This window comes from Melanerpes formicivorus, unplaced genomic scaffold (genome assembly GCF_026170545.1).
Source record: "Melanerpes formicivorus ecotype bairdi unplaced genomic scaffold, bMelFor1.0.p_v2 SCAF_33, whole genome shotgun sequence".
Taxonomy (NCBI): domain Eukaryota; kingdom Metazoa; phylum Chordata; class Aves; order Piciformes; family Picidae; genus Melanerpes; species Melanerpes formicivorus.
The window spans coordinates 7,429,311-7,445,013 of record NW_027142385.1 but is presented as its reverse complement, the minus strand read 5'-3'; the positions used below and the strand labels follow the sequence as shown (position 1 = coordinate 7,445,013).

Sequence of the window (15,703 nt, the reverse complement as noted above, 5' to 3'; positions counted from 1 at the left end):
TCCCTACTTGCTTCCCCAGCTGAATGTACCTTTTGCCTGGTGGCTTTTCTGCTTTGTCAGGAGAGGGATCAAAGAGCACAGGGAAGCCTGTGGCTAGGTGCCACTGAGATGGTTTTGGTACCTCCCAAGAGCCACTTGGGGTGACTGGACACATTCAGTGTATGGATTTTACTTCCTCTGTGTGACCTACAGCCTGTGCCCACCTTCAGTCAGACATACCCTGTTCACAGCAAGGTCCACATCCATCCCTAGCCCTCTGTACACATCCCCAGCACTTCCATGTATTTCCCACCCCTTTCTGACACACTTCACACCTGTCACAGTTAGATACAACTCATACTGGAAGGGATACCTTTGTCAGGCACATCAGGAGTGCCAGGAACTGTTTCTTTGCCAAATTTGTTTGGAAGGGGACTGGCACTTGAGTGCATCACCCATTTTAATGTGACTTAAATGGCTAACATGAATTCTTCACTGTCATATTAAATGATAGTGCTGACAAGACACCTTAGGCCTCCAAACACTTTCCAGTCTTGATTCACTGTCACAACTCTGTACAGTATTATAACTGAGAAATTTGCAGATGGAGGGGGGGTGTGGAAAAACACCACAGGGAAGCAGCTATCTCCTTGCAAGTAGCAGGGCTGTAGCTAAGAAAGGAAGGCCTTGGAAGCCTGCTCATTTCAAGGTAATTTCACCTCCAGTGCAAGTAGGGTTTGTGACCTCACAAGGTACCACTGGGGTTCTCCTGAAGTTATTGTGTTTCCCCTCAAATTCACACTCAAGACATCCACCAACTCCACCAGGGGCCCACTGTCTTCAACTTACTTTCAGAGAGGTTTTAGCAAACTGTCCCAATCCAAAGTTCTACAGTGACAGTGGCTTTTAGAACCCAGGCTGCCAGCAAGCACAGGAGCAGCACAGACTACCTGCCTGATGTGGTCCCACCAGGGCTCTGTATCTTAATCAACACCTTACAAAATCTTCTCACAGCCTAACTAAACGACCTGGAAACAGAAAATAAATGTCCTTGCACAACAAGGATGCTTGTGTCAGGTGTACAGGTGGTTCAGGGACAACAGTGACAGCTCTTACCTTGAGACATTTAAGCAATGAAAGGAGGAGAGGTGCTTGAGAGAGTTTGTGTTTCCATGATGGTTGTCTCCTTATGACGTGTCCCAGCAGGGAGAGGGTGGGTAAACGAGTAGCAGCTTTGCCCATGTATTCATTGATTTTGTCCAGTAGATGCTGAGGAAGGATGTTGCAGAGTGGTGGGGGGAAAAAAAAACAAAACACAAAGGGAAATGTGTTTTTAATTTCACTGCTCTGCATCCTTTCACACCAGGCTGTGCCCAGCAGCTCGCTGGTGGCACTTGGGGAAAGTTTGGGCATTTTACAGGATCTGAGAGCAAAGAGATCTCAGCACAAAAGACAAACAATTCAGTCCAGAAGCACTCCAACACTTGGTAAGTAACTAAAAAACCCTGGCCAGCAGAAGTCAAACAACTCATGCCATTCCCTCAATCTACTTACAAATCCCCACGTGCTCTCAAAACACCCAAACTGGTTTAGGCCAGCACCTTCGGCAGGGAACAAGCAGCAGCACTGCACAGAGGCAGCAGCAGTCCTCAGAACAGCTTCACTGCTCACCTGGCTCACAGGTTCATAGAATGGGTTGAGTTGGAAGGGACCTTAAAGATCATCCAGTTCCAACTCCCTCCCTTGCCATGGGCAGGGACACCTTCCACTAGGACCAGGTTGCTCAAGGCTTCATCCCTGAATACCTCCAGGGAGGAAGCATCCAGAACCTCCCTTTGCAACCTGTTCCAGTGTCTCACCTCCCTCACTGTAAAACATTTCCTCCTAATCCCCAGTCTAAATCTGCCCTCCTCAAGCTTCCATCCATTCCCCCTTGTCCTGTCACTACACAGCTTTGTAACAAGCCCCTCTGCAGCTCTCCTGTAGCCCCCTTTAATCACTGGAAGGCTGCCCTAAGGTGTCCCTGGAGTCTTCTCTTGTCCAGGCTGAACAGCCTCAGCTCTCCCAGCACCCCTTCAGACCACTTCCATTTCCAGAGATTCTTTGCCTAACCAAGTCAGATCAAGCAGCTCAAGAAATGAACAACTTCACACTACCCTTACTACAGAGATACTACATCACTACCATAAGTTAATCCAACACCAGAATGGAAGAACAGAGTTTGACAGATCATAGAATCAATAAGGTTGGAAAAGACCTCAAAGATCATCAAGTCCAAGCTGTCACCCAAGACCTCCTGACTACTAAACCATGGCACCAAGTGCCACATCCAATCCCCTCCTGAACACCTCCAGGGATGGGGACTCCACCACCACCCTGGGCAGCACATTCCAACAGCTAACAAGGTGCTTGATTAAAAAAGGCTCCTTCAAGCCCAGGCTAAAATTTGCCAGAGTGGCCAAGGTGTTTTTTACCTTGTCATGAGGCTCTTGCAGCGTGGACAGGATATGCAGTGCCTGCTGAGAGTTGGTTTCCAGGTAATAGTCCACCAGGTTGTTCACCAGCATAGGCCCACGGTCTGTCAGCAGGGCCACAGCAAGGGGGGAAACAAAGAGTGTGTTAGAGACAGTGCACAGCTTTACACCAACTGTTACACAACTGTGTGAGGGGAAGGGTCTGGAGAAGGCTGGGGAGGAGCAGCTGAGGGAACTGGGGGTGTTTAATGTGGTGGAGGCTGAAGGGAGACCTCATTGCTCCCTACAGGGCCTTGAAAGGAGGTTGCAGTGAGGTGGGGGTTGCTCTCTTCTCCCTAGGATCAGGTGACAGAATGAGAGGAAATGGCCTGAAATTGTGCCAGGGGAGCTTAAGGTTGGAGATGAGGAAAAATTTCTTTGCTACAAGAGTGGTCAGGTACTGGAACAGGCTGCCCAGGGAGGTGGTGGAGTCCCCAGCCCTGGAGGTGTTCAAGAAAGGTGTGCCCACACCACTTATGGACATGGTTTAGTGGCCCTGGTGGTGTTGGATCAACAGATTGATTCAATGATCTTAGTTCAACAGAGACAGGGAACTGCTGGAGAGAGTCCAGTGGAGGCTACCAAGATGCTGAGGGGCCTGGTGCAGCTCTGAGGAGGAAGACTGAGAGCCCTGGGGCTGTTGAGCCTGGAGAATGGCAGCCCCAGAGGGGATCTGAGCAATGCTCAGCAAGAGCTAAAGGATGGGGGGCAAGAGGCTGGGGCCAGGCTCTTGTCAGTGGTGCCCAGGAACATGCAAGGGGCAACGCAGGAGGTTCCATCTTAATATGAGGAGAAACTTGTTTGGTGTGAGGGTGCTGGAGGCCTGGAGCAGGCTGCCCAGAGAGGTCAGAGAGTCTCCTTGTCTGGAGAGATTCCAAACCCACCTGGGCACTGTGATCCCGGGCAAGCTGCTGTGGGTGCCCTGCTTTAGCAGGGGGGTTGGACTGGGTGATCTACTCAGTAGAGGGCAAGAGTTCAGGAATGATTTTACATTCTCTTCCTTCAGCAGAAAAAGGAGAGCAAGCTCAGGGCCAAGGACAGTGCTCTCAGGCTCTCTCAGCATCAGGGATGCTGCAGCTGCAGCACTCATTTTAGCAGGCAAGCCTGACTGCTGCTTGGCTTGGGGTTGGGGTTTATTTTGGTGGTTGGTTGGTTTCTGAATGCACAAAATCCCACCAGCTCCCACAACGTGGGAACCAATTCCCACCTCATTCTTTCTAGATACACTTGACAAAGCAAGTTTCATCAGCTCACATCTCGAGGTTATGCCCCAGGAAAAGGCAGTCATTTCCTAATAGCATTTGAACAATTACATAACAGACCTTCCAAGAGGCCATTAAGCAAAATGGGCTGATGAAAAGCCACAATCCTTAGAGCAATTCCAACCCCAAATATCCAGAGTTTCTTTCAAGCTGCATTAACAAAGACTGTTTGATAGGCAAGGAAAAAAAAAACCCAAGAAACCAACATTATTCTGCCTCCAGTGGTGTAAGTGTAAAACCTCCCTCCAATGACAGCAGAAGACACATACCACAGATGAGATTATCCTTGAATGCAGCTGTTATATCTTCCAGGACACCCAGAATTGGAGAATCCAGCATTGAGAGGAGCTCCCCAACGTTCCCTTGCTGTGCCATGATGCACACACTGACATGAAGGTGGAGGTCAAATTTTCAGGCAGTTCCTCATTGGTGCCTCTCTACCAGACTAGGGGAGAAGACAGCACAGACCAGTGAGCTTTCCCTTCTCCCTCTCAACCTTTAATGTCTCATCACTTCCCCCACTTCTTTTCTGCATTATTGCCCATTTAACACTAAGATTGGTAGAATCTGCACAAAGAGAGTTGGAAAAGGCTCCAAAGAAGCCTCTGACTTCCAAGCAGGGTTTTCTTCCCCTTCTTAAAACACACTGATCTTTCTTGCAGAAGCCCTTGGCCAGCACAGACAGACTGGCAGAGTATTCTGTTACCATATGGTTCTTAATTTGCTCTCCAGGTCAGTCAGCTAAGACTAAAGTTTTGAACAAAATGCAAACAGCTCCCTGGAACCTCTCCATTTGTGCTTTCTCACTGCAGCTACTCCTCAGCCAGCCTTGCAGAGTGCAAGGCAATCCAAATCCCCAGAGCCTTCTGCACTCCTGTGGCCAGATTAGACAAGTCACTGCCCTTGGCTTTGCATTACTGCATACAAACAGATCTGTGCTTTAATGCAGAGAATCAGACTGCCTTGGGCTGGGAAGCACCTTAAAGATCACCTAGTTCCAACCCTGCTGCTGTAGCCTCCTACTACACCAAGTAGCTCAAGGCCCCATCCAGTGTGGCTTTGGACATGGTCAGGCTTGGAGCCTCCACAGCTTCTCTGGGCAACCTGTTTCAGTACCTTGCCACCCTCATAGGGAAGAATTTCTTCCTAATGTCTCATCCAAATCCAGCTTCTTCCAGTTTGAAGCCCTTACCCCTCATCCTATCACTCCATGCCTTTGTAACAAGGCCCTTTCCAGCTCTCCTGTAGGCCTCTTCAAATCCTGCAAGGCTGTTCTAAGCTCCCCCTGGAGCCTTCTCTTCTCCAGGCTGAACAACCCCAACACTCTCAGCCCTCAGATCATATTTGCAGTGTGGTCAAGTTGCAGCTGTTAGGAAACTCAGTTTGTGTGACTACAGCTGCTGCTTCTCAGCCACCCTGTGTGGACTGAACCACAAGCTCAGCAGCACACCAGACTTTGCTTTCACATGTATAATCTGTGGTGAAATGCAGCAGTGTGCAGATAACACAACTGGTCAGCCTCCCAGTACTAAGCAGGACTAAATCTAAGCCATTTAGGCTTCCTCCTCTGTCCCAGCAGTGGAGGGTTTCAGGTAGCACATCAATCAATCACCAAATGAATCAGGACTTTTTTCACCTGTAAGAACCCTACACTGAACCTTTCCCAGTGGCAGAGGGAATCTGGCTTCACATCACACCCAATTTCATTAGCAAGGGTTTCTTCCTTCCTTCTCCTTCCAGCCAGCACACATTTTCCACTCCCTCCATGGAAGGCAAGCCCAAGGTTACATACAAGATGGTTCTGACTGCAGTTGTGTATACAGCACCTGTTCTGTGGAGGAGCTGAGCTTCTGTCTGCAGTGCTGCCAGCCACACACCTTTCATGATCACTAACAAAGAGAAAGCAAGGAGAGGTTAACAAAAGGCACTGTTCATTCCTTCCTTATCAAACCCTGGACACCCAGAACAGCATTGAGCTCTTCACTTAGAATAGCTTTAGACCTCTTGCAGGAGGAAAGTCAGACAGCCCTTGGGTTGAAAAGCACCAAAAGCAGGTCCAGAAGGCCATAATGGTGATCAGAGGGGTAGAGTACTCAGAAAGTTGGGGTTATTCAGCCTGGAGAAGAGAAGGCTCCAGGGACACCTGAGAGCAGCCTTCCAGGATTTGAAGGGGCCTATAGGAGAGCTGGAGAGGGACTTGTGGTGATAAGACAAGGTGTAATAAACTGTAAGAAGCTGGATTTAAATGAGATATTAGGAGGAAACTCTTCCTCCTCAGGGTGGTGAGGCACTGGAACAGGCTGCCCATAGAACTTGTGGAGGTGCCTGGAGGTGTTCAGAGCCAGGCTGGATGGGGCCTTGAGCAGCCCAGGCTAGTGAAGGTGTCCCTGCCTATGGCAGGGGGTTGGAACTGGAGGATCTTTAGGGTCCCTCCCAACACAAAGCATTCTATGAAAAGGTGTTGCACAGTTGCCCTTTCCAGAACTTTCCACAGGTTGAGCTGTGCAGTTTCTCAAAGCAGCTGGCTTTCACAAGCCTGTAATTTTGTACTGGGAACCTTCAAAAGCTGCTCAAGGTTCATTTATGGGAGGCAAAAGCTGACACACACACAAAAAAAGTCTTCTCTTATCCTACCAAATTCTGAACCTGGAATAATTACTCTAATTGTTTGGGTGGTTGGATTCCTGTCAAACCATCATCAGACCTTAGCCAGGGACCACCCATCAATGCTCTATTTTAAATCCTAATGCTGTAACTACTTCCACAGACACTACTTCCCTGCAAGCTTCTCTTTAACAATGTTACTGGACAGCAGGAGTTAACCTATCTACCAGTAAACTTTGTCATTTGCAACATATCACTCTGCAGTTGCAGAACTGCCCAAGGTCACTTTTATTAGGGCCACAAGACATCAGCTTACTTAATCTGGCACTGATTGCCAATTCAGAGGTGATAATATGGCTCCACACTCCAAACAGGCAGGGCAGCAGCCACAAACTTTTAAGTGCTCCAGTTATAAGATCCCCCTCCCCCAAAAAATGAATCCCCACACTTGGCTGTCCATGGTCACAACTGCAGAGCTGAGCAGTCCAAACCAAACCTCAGGGCAGCAGAGGCTGCTAACTGCAGTGCTTCACATTTAAATGCTCTTTCTGCTCAAGTCCTGCGCTGACCACACTTCAAAACCTGCAGATTTAAACCTGGCTACTGGCCTAAGGCTTCCAACTAAAGATAACACAACAGAAGCTTGGGGTGTGGGCAAAGAGTTGGGGCTTTTGCTCAAAAGCAGCATGGGTCTTTGTTTCCCAAAGAGATTAGAGCTGGGAGCTGCTGTGGGTTGGGGTTCTGGTTTGGTGGTTTTTCTTCCCTCTGCATTGTGCAAGCTTCCAGGAGACAAGCAAAGCTCAAAGAGTGACATCATCCTTTCAAAAAGCTTAAAGCCACTCATCCTTGCAGCTCTGGAGTCAACCTTCCACCTTCTTACTCATTTTCAGGAGCCAGCTGCTTTGTTTTTTGTAGTTTCTGGTATTTTGGATTTGGTATTCTGGCACTCTGGATTCAGTTCCCTAAATTACCCTGAGAATGGTCAGCAGGGATGCAGCAGGATGGATGAGGCAACAGCTTATTAGAAGTCACCCAGTCCTTCATTTCTGAGCGTGCTACCTCCAAGACCTTAAAGGCTTTGCTGACATAGGTGCCTCCATTTCCACCAGGACACAGCTTCAGCTATGGTTAAGCAATAGATTCACCAGCTTCTAAAGCAACATGAAATAGTTGTTTAAAGTCTTGTGAACAAAAGAGATCCATGACCACACCCCCAAAGCAGCTGCAAGCAAAACCTGTTTTGAGAATTAAAGCAGCAGGAGCACCGGTCTCTGCCTTTTTGCAGCTGATAAAGGACTTGTCAACTCTCCCTTCTTTCATTCCCTGCCCTTCCCCAGAGTGAAAAGAATGGGTTTATTCTTAGTTTTCCCCTCTAGTGATGCTATTATGCTTGGAGCAGACCTTCTTCACACCAGTAAAAACCACAACAGCAGGTTTCACTAATTCTGGTATTGCCAGAGGAAAAACTACAGCATGTGAAACCAAAACCCAGGCCTTTGGAGACACTCAGCACGAGTTCTGGAAGTCAGGTTCGACTTGAACAGAAGAAGTTCCATCTAAACATGAGGAGGAATTTCTTTAAGGGTGGCAGAGTCCTGGAGCAGGCTGCCCAGAGAGGTGGTGGAGTCTCCTCCTCTGAAGACATTCAAAGCCCACCAGGGTGGGTTCCTGGGTGACCTTCTCTAGGTGCTTGGCACAGGGGAGTTGGACTTGGATCTCCAGAGGTCTTTCCAACCCCTACCATTCTATGCTTCTGTGATACACTTGCAGCCAGCTGGGAAAAAACACCACTTTAAATGTTCAGTAGGTAAGAGGGTTTCAAACTTTATGCTGCCTGCCTCATGGCACACACAAACATCAGATAAAAGCAAGGCTGATAACACAAATGGAGCTGCCAATAACTATACAGATAAGTAACTAATCATTTCCCAAGCTCCCTGGACTAAAACAGATGGTTCAGGTGACCTTGTGCCAATAAATCCAGCACAGTTTAGATCAACTTGTCAGTCAGCAGAGCATGCACTGAAGCACTTCCCATCAACTGGGGCCATCTCCCCCTCCAAAAGCCTGCATTTCAAATGTTAATAGGAGGATTTCCAGCCCCATCTGAAAAACCACAGGACAACATCATACACAGCTTCTTGACTAAGTGTAAAGTTTATCAGGTGAGGTAATATAAACACCAGCTTTATGTTGTCACCCTGCTACACACAGAGAGTCACAGCTGCAGAAAGCAAATCACAGAATCAGAGACTGCTTTGAGTGGGAAGGGACCTCAAGGATCATCTAGTTCCAACCCCTGTGCCATGGGCAGGGACATCTCCTACTAGACCAGGTTGCTCAAGGTCCCATCCAAGCTGGTTTTGAATAGTCAGCCTTGGAGCCTCCACAACTTCCCTGGGCAACCTGTTCAAGTGCCTTACCACCCCCATGGGGAAGAACTTCTTGCTAATGTGTCATCTAAATTTAGCTTCCTTCAGCTTGAAGCCATTGTCCCTTGGCTTTGTAACAAGACTCTTTCCAGCTCTGCTAGAGCCCCCCTCAGGTACTGGAGGGCTGCTCCAAGGTGCCTCTGGAGCCTTGCCTTCTCCAGGCTGAACAACTCCAACTCTCTCAGCCTGGATTCTTAGCAGGGATGATTCAACCCTCTGATAACATTTGCGGCCTCCTCTGAACCTGCTCCAACAGTTCCTTGCCCTTCTTGTACTGGGGGCTCCAGAGCTGGACACAAGTGTTCTCAGCACAGGATCTCTTGTAAAAGGTCATCTGTGAGGAACAGATCTGAAACCCTACAACTGAGACTGAAGTCTTCTAATCATGTGGAGTCCACTGTGTCCAGCACCAATGAAGACACCAGGTAATTCCAGCAAGTCTGACTGTTTGTAAGCAAAGAGAGCTGAGTAACTAGTTCTGTCAACTCCAAGCAGAAACCACTGTGCTCTGGTAGATGAAGCACAGCCCACAGTGTCAGTGTGATTTATGACCAGTCCCACCAGTAACTTGTGATGGAGGTGGGTAAGGAACTCAGGCCAAGTTGAGGAATTGCCATTACTTTGTGTAACAACCAGAACATCCCCTGGTTGCCACACTATTTCCTACCTGGGACTGACACATTCTGAGCTGAACAAGACCTCCCTGAAACCTTTACAGTATCCTATCCCCACCAGGTCTGTCTTCTCAAATACAAAGTAGACAAGGTGAGTGTCTTGGCTGCTTCCATCCCTACCTATCCCAACCACTCCCCTCTTAGAAGGATTTCCACATCCTTTCAGCTGTACTTGCAACTGACAGGACTAAAATGTACTCAGGAATTTTTCCCTATGCTTTGAGTCCCTGATTCTTCACTAACTCTTAAAAGCACTTTTATATGAAAGACCCAAGGCACTAGATAGAATAGAACAGAAATATAGTAGCAAGTGAAAACAATCTGTCCAAATGTCTGTTAAATGGAACACTTCCACCCCTGACATTGTATAATACTATGAGATGAAAGGGAGCACAAGGATCAGCTAGTTCCAACCCCCCTGCCATGGCCACACTAGATCAGCCTGGCCAGAGCCTCATCCAGCCTGGGCTTAAACACCTCCAGGGATGGGGCCTCAACCACCTCCCTGGACAACCCATTCCAGGGTTTCACCACTCTCATGGGGAAGAACTTCCTCCTCACCTCCAGCCTGAATCTCCCCACCTCCAGCTTCATTCCATTTCCCCTAGTCCTATCACTGGAAGCTACATCACCAAGAGCAAACTTCTCACCCTCAGATTCAAGAGCTTTCCAAAAGCCACACTTGAAATAAAAGGTATTCATTCGAAGCACCAACACATCTCTGGAGCCAGCTTACAGGAGAAAAAGGAGAAGCAAAGGAGCCAAGAACCAATTGAATCCATCCAAAAAAATACTATTTCAGTAGCTAATTTCACCACAGCACAAAGCAGTTCAGCTACAGACCTGGGACAAAGGGAAAGGCTGCAAAAACATTCATTGGAAAAAGGCTAACTAGAGACAGGCACAGAGGAATGTTTCAGAGGATTATGACTTCTGGACGTATTTCTGTCAAGAGAAGATGTTCTGTTCAGTGTATTTTTATCTCAAGCCAAATGATAAAGCAGCTGGTAGTGCCAGTTATGCTTCTGTGAGAGGTGGAGGGGGACACACTCCACACACACTCCTCCCAGAATCTCCTTAGCGTTTGCTGTAGCAACGCAGAAGCGCAGACCTGAGAAGCAATTCTTCTGAGGGGTGGCGAGGGGAGGATCAACATCAGCATTTCATCCCTCTTCATTAATCACAGCTTAAATCTGGGGGGCTCCAGGAAATGTTTTCCCCTTCAGGAGAAAATGAGGATTTCAGCAACACAAGACCACTGCCGACAGCGACAAGGCAAGCCAGACCTCAAGACTTAGACTTTCCCATCTGATTTCTACTCAGGTGCTGCTTGGCTGGAGGCCACAGAGGAGGACAGAAGGATTTTACAGCAATCATTGTTTGCAAAGCAAAATGCAGCAGCCCCTCTAGCTCAGCCCTTGGAAATGCTTGTCATGCCTCACTCCGTGCCCAAGCAGGCACAGCTCCAAGCCTGGTTTGTGTAGCTCCTATCCACGCTCAATACTCATTTCCCTCACAGGTAAATTAAATGTTGTCATTACAGAAGTGACACAAGCAATGAATGAAAAGTGACAGCAGGGATAAAAACCACTGGTGGCAACAGGAGAGGAAGCAGCTGATCAGTCTCTTTTTCACCAGCCAGACATAACTACTCTACAGAGTTTAAAGCTCAGTTCTAAATGATTGTTACAACTGGCAGCACGACTCCACGTAGTTATTCCCTTTTCAAGGATGAAGGTGTCTGGCTGCTTCTGGCAGTCCAGATTTCCCCCTCTCTATTTTAAGCTCTGATGCAAGACCCCATTCCTACTCATTTGTAGGCATAACTCAGTATTATGGACGTTCTCCTGTACTTTGTTTGGCGGTGCACAAGCAGGAAGCACACAAAGCCCCAATAACCCCAAACAAAGAGAGAGAAACACATGCAGCAATTTTCAGAGACCCTTTTGAAACGACACTGTGCTGATACACTCTGCTAATTGCTACCCATCAAACTTCTGGCAGAGGGAAAATTGTTTAAAAGCAATGCATGGGGGGAACAAACAAAAAAAGCCCAACCGTGGCAGGGCTGACACTTAACCCTTTGGCAGCAGCCTTGCTAAAAAGCCAGTTGCTAACCTGAAAAGGGGATTACTTTGAGTCCTTCTATACAAAGGCATGTATGAAGAGCAAATAATTAACTAAGAACAAGCACTGGGCTGCTGTATCAATTTAATTAAGAGGATACAAGGGAAAACAACTTCACCTGAGGAATGTTTTCATAGCTGTGAACAAGTCAACAGAGAGCTTTAGGCTCCACAGGGACGCAAGGACTCTGCAGCACTGGGTTTGGAGGGGTTTTGCCACCAAAAGGAACTTCTAACCATACCCAAAGAGTTCAGCTGCACTTCAGCAACTGCAGAAATCACCCTGAACTACCTGGTGTACTCCTCTTAACTGCTCTGAGAATTCAAGCAGGCATTACACAGCACAATACCAAACGCGACGTGGAGCTTCTAAATTACAGCCAAAAAAGAATGGGAGCCAGGAAAGTGACAGCAGCTCAGCACAGCAAGAAGTTCTCTCTGTGCTGCTCAAAGGAAACCTTAAGCTAACAGAGGAAGTGTTCTTAAGTTGTCCTCAGCATGTTTATTGAGCTAGATGAAAACAGAGCAGCTACACACCAGAATCAAGATCCCAAGCTACAAGGGGGGGAAAAAAATACACCTGTCTGTTACCTGCCATAAAATCTGGGAGCCCTCCCCTGCCTCCACCATTAAAAAGGGCTCTGGTTATTTGATTTGCTTATTACAGAAGGGATCTGTTCCAAATCTGTGTGTGTGTGTGCATGTGTGTGTGCATGCACGTGTGTATGCTTAGCTCTGACAAAGCCTGACTGGGGTGATCACATCATCAGCCTGGGAAGAGGTGTTTGGCACATCAGCAGCTCAGCAGCCCAGCTCTAAAAACAGGGCCAGCATTCATTTCATGCCACAAACAGTTGCTAAAGTTTGCTCAAACACCAAAACATCTGCAACGGGGACAGGGTATCACTTGTGTGAAGCCTTTAATAAGGCCACTTTTTATTGGCTCCCCATAAACTCCCAAATAACAAAGAGTTTAGGAGCCAAGATGAAACACAGCCAAAGATAAAATCACTTTAATTAAAGCTTATCTCATGACACATTAGATATTCTGACTGTATTTTCATCTGAGTAAGTCTCTGCAGCTCCCCATAAAGGCAGTTTAGTCCTGGGCTGACTAGGCTGTTCAAACCCCCAGAACACACTGACAAAAGCAAACCAAAAGCAGTGTTTCACTGAGGAAAGGATTTTAAACTCGTGATTTTAAGCTTAAACCTGGTGCAGCTCTCTCTGATAAGCCCAGTAGCTGATTGCTGCCCAGCAAAGGCAGCTCAGCTGCAGAGAGTCTGTATTCCCACTGCTTGCACTGCTAAAACTTCCTCAGCTCTCAAAACCTCAGTTTCCAGCTGTTCACAGACGTAAGCTGAAGAGGGATTTTCCCACCTGATGGCCTCACTTCAGCAGTGCTCTGGTTGTGAGGGATTTCTAACAGCTTGCCACAGAAGTTTAGGTCAGGAAGCCACAGGGCCAGAACAGGGCAAGAATGAAAACCTTCTGTGTTGGCATCCACTGGAAGGTTCTCTGGGAAGAGCAGCTCTGGAAGCAGCCCTGCACACAAAACCTGAGCCCGGTTCCTGTGTCGTTTCTAGGGGTTTTGAATCACCTGCTCCTGCGAGGCATGTTCTTCCTTTCACTCCCTGCCTCGTAAAAGCCTCATTTAACAGAATCAACAAACACCAAGGAGAGCAGCAGTGACTAAACGGCCAAAACAAGGGCTGAGGCTGCATCCAGAGCAAACAAAGGGTGCAAACTTCAGCACGGCAGCCCTTGCAAGTTCGTGGCGAGAACAGGAAGCAAAATGTTTTCTTGCAGAAGTAAACAACATCCAGAGTTCACCTTACCTACCCCACCAGTGAGGAAACAAGGAAACAAGCACAGCCCTCCCTCACCCAAAGGGCTTCCAACGACTGCTCCCATGCCCAATCCTGGCCGAGGGAAACCTCCTCAGCAGGTCACTGAGGCAGGGCAAGGATGGAAATCGCTCCTCGAGCTTTTCGGACGGGTGGAGGGTGTGTGTGTGTGTGTGAACCTTGATCGATAAACCGCGCAGAATTTAAAAGGCGTGTTGGGGAGGGGGTGTGCGGGGGGGGGGACACACACACAACACCCCCAAACCCCCTCCCCCCCCGCCCTCCAAGTAGCCCCACGGAAGCGGGGTGGGGAGAGGCCAGGAGGAGGTTTTGCCAGGGAGAAAGGAAAGGAGAGAGAGGAGGGAACATGCAGCCCCCCACCAGGCTTTACCCTCGCCTTCCCCATCCCCCCGGCCCCTTCCCTTTCTCCTGCCGCCTCCTCCCCGAGCCCTTTCTCTCTGCCTCCCCACTCTGTTCTCTGTCTCCTTCTCTCCATCCTCCTCCCCGGCTGCCTCCGCTCTCGCCCCGCTGGGGGAGGAAGGAGGAGGCCCAGCGCACTCACCTCTCCTTCTCCTCCCCTCAGCTGTTTACCACTCAGGGCTCCTCTAGCCCACAGGGCGCCGCCATCTTGGCCCTACCTCCCCCTCCCCCTCCCATTCACAGGCCGCTTCTCCCCTCGAATCCCTCCGCCACACAAACAAGTCCCACCTCTCCGCCTCGCTCCCCCCTTGCCCGGCACCGCGCCAGCGCCTCACCACCCCGCTCATCTCTTCCCTCTTTAAGGACCTTTCTGTCCATAGGGCGTAGCAGGGCTGGGGTGGGGGGGAAGGCGACGGCCGCCGCTCCCACCCGCTGTCCCGCGGCGGAGGTATCGGTGAGGGTGCGATGCGGCCCCGAGGAGGTCGCGTGATTCTGGGGGCGGTGCCGCCAGCGGCCCCGGGCGGTGCCGACGTCACGGAGCGGGGCGGCGGGGGGGGGGGGCCGGGCGGCGGCCGCCGGTAAACAAGGCCGGGCCGGAGGGGGCGGTGGAGGTTTGGGGTGGTGGTCGCGGCGGCTCCGCCTCGAGCCCTCGGCCCCCGCTGGGAAAGGATCTGTACCGGGGTCTGTGCATCCTTTCCCGCACGCTGGCCCCAGCCGTGGGTCGGGACCCCCGGGCCCCCGCTCGGCTGCTTCCCCGTCCGCTGTCCCGCGGGAGGGTGGCAGCTCCGTGGCCCGCGCTGGCATCCTGGCTCCGGAGGCTTGCCTGGAAGTGGGGGGTTCAGTGCCCGAGTGTGCCAAAAGGGAATCAAAAGCTCTCCAGAACGCCTCTGTGCGCACCCCGTGTGTCGACTGCAGGGCTCCTGGGAGGAGGCTTGGGGCAGGCACCCAAGATGTGATCTGATTTATGCTTGGTGAATGTAACTCTGCCAAGTTTGGCCCCTGTGATGCTTCATCCAAAGCATGGACAAAGATTGTTTTTCTTTTGCTGCAATTCAACAGCCACAGAACACAAAATGTCATCCCTCCTTCTAGGAGAGGTTTCTTTTTCCTCCTGCAAAATAGGGAAGAAGACTGGAAATCACCCCAGGCCAGGTTCTCCAGCTTCCAGGTTTTGTGTGCAACACCAACAAGTCTTCACCTGAAGGTTTCAATGCCCAGGCTGTTGGGTCTCGGTGTTTCTCGTTCCCCTAGGAGGGGCAGCTCAGAGGGATGTGCTTGGGGTGCTTGGCAACTGCTGCTCCAACTCTTCAATCCATGTGAACAGTCCTCAGATGCCAGTAGCAAGCCTGGTAGAATCACAGCAGCAGGGGTTAGAAGGGACCTCTGAAGATCATCTAGTCCAGGTATCCAAGGGTCATCTAGTTTAGGTTGCACAGGAGCACATCCAGGTGGATTTGGAATGTCTCCAGATAAGGATACTCTCTGACCTCTCTGGGCAGCCTGCTCCAGGACTCCAGCACCCTCAAAATAAAGAATTTCTTCCTTAATGCCAGCCTGTGTTCCAGTTTGTGCCCATTGCCCCTTGCCCTGTCCCTGGGCACCATTGAAAAGAGCCCAGCTCCATCCTCTTGCCCCCTACCCTTTAGCTCTTGCTGAGCATTGATCAGATCCCCTCCGGGTCTGCTCTTCTCCGGGGCTCTCAGCTTTTCCTCCACACAGGGATGCTCCAGGCCTCTAACCACCTTTTTTTAGCCCTCCCTGGAACTCCCTGTCTCTCTTGACCTGGGAAGCCCACAACTGGATCCAGTACTCCAAGTGCTGCCTCACTGGGGCAGAGCTGAGGGGC

General features: G+C 49.8%; 1 protein-coding gene across 6 annotated transcripts in view; it reads right to left on the bottom strand.

Moving 5' to 3' along the window:
* The window catches only part of TSC1 (TSC complex subunit 1), a 33,085-nt gene extending 18,859 nt beyond the window's left edge, over positions 1–14,226 (bottom strand). For 3 of the 6 annotated variants that reach the window (XM_068155931.1, XM_068155934.1, XM_068155935.1), the window contains exons 1-5: positions 14,000–14,095; positions 5,581–5,643; positions 4,024–4,199; positions 2,454–2,557; positions 1,096–1,248 (exon numbers count right to left, since the gene is read on the bottom strand). In XM_068155931.1, the coding sequence (XP_068012032.1) occupies positions 1,096–1,248; positions 2,454–2,557; positions 4,024–4,129 (363 nt within the window). In that variant the 5' untranslated portion in view covers positions 4,130–4,199; positions 5,581–5,643; positions 14,000–14,095. Of the gene's footprint in view, positions 1–1,095; positions 1,249–2,453; positions 2,558–4,023; positions 4,200–5,580; positions 5,644–13,999; positions 14,096–14,145 lie in introns of those variants that run through there. The other 3 variants (XM_068155932.1, XM_068155933.1, XM_068155936.1) reach the window with 3 other exon arrangements.
* Positions 14,227–15,703: the final 1,477 nt, after the last annotated feature.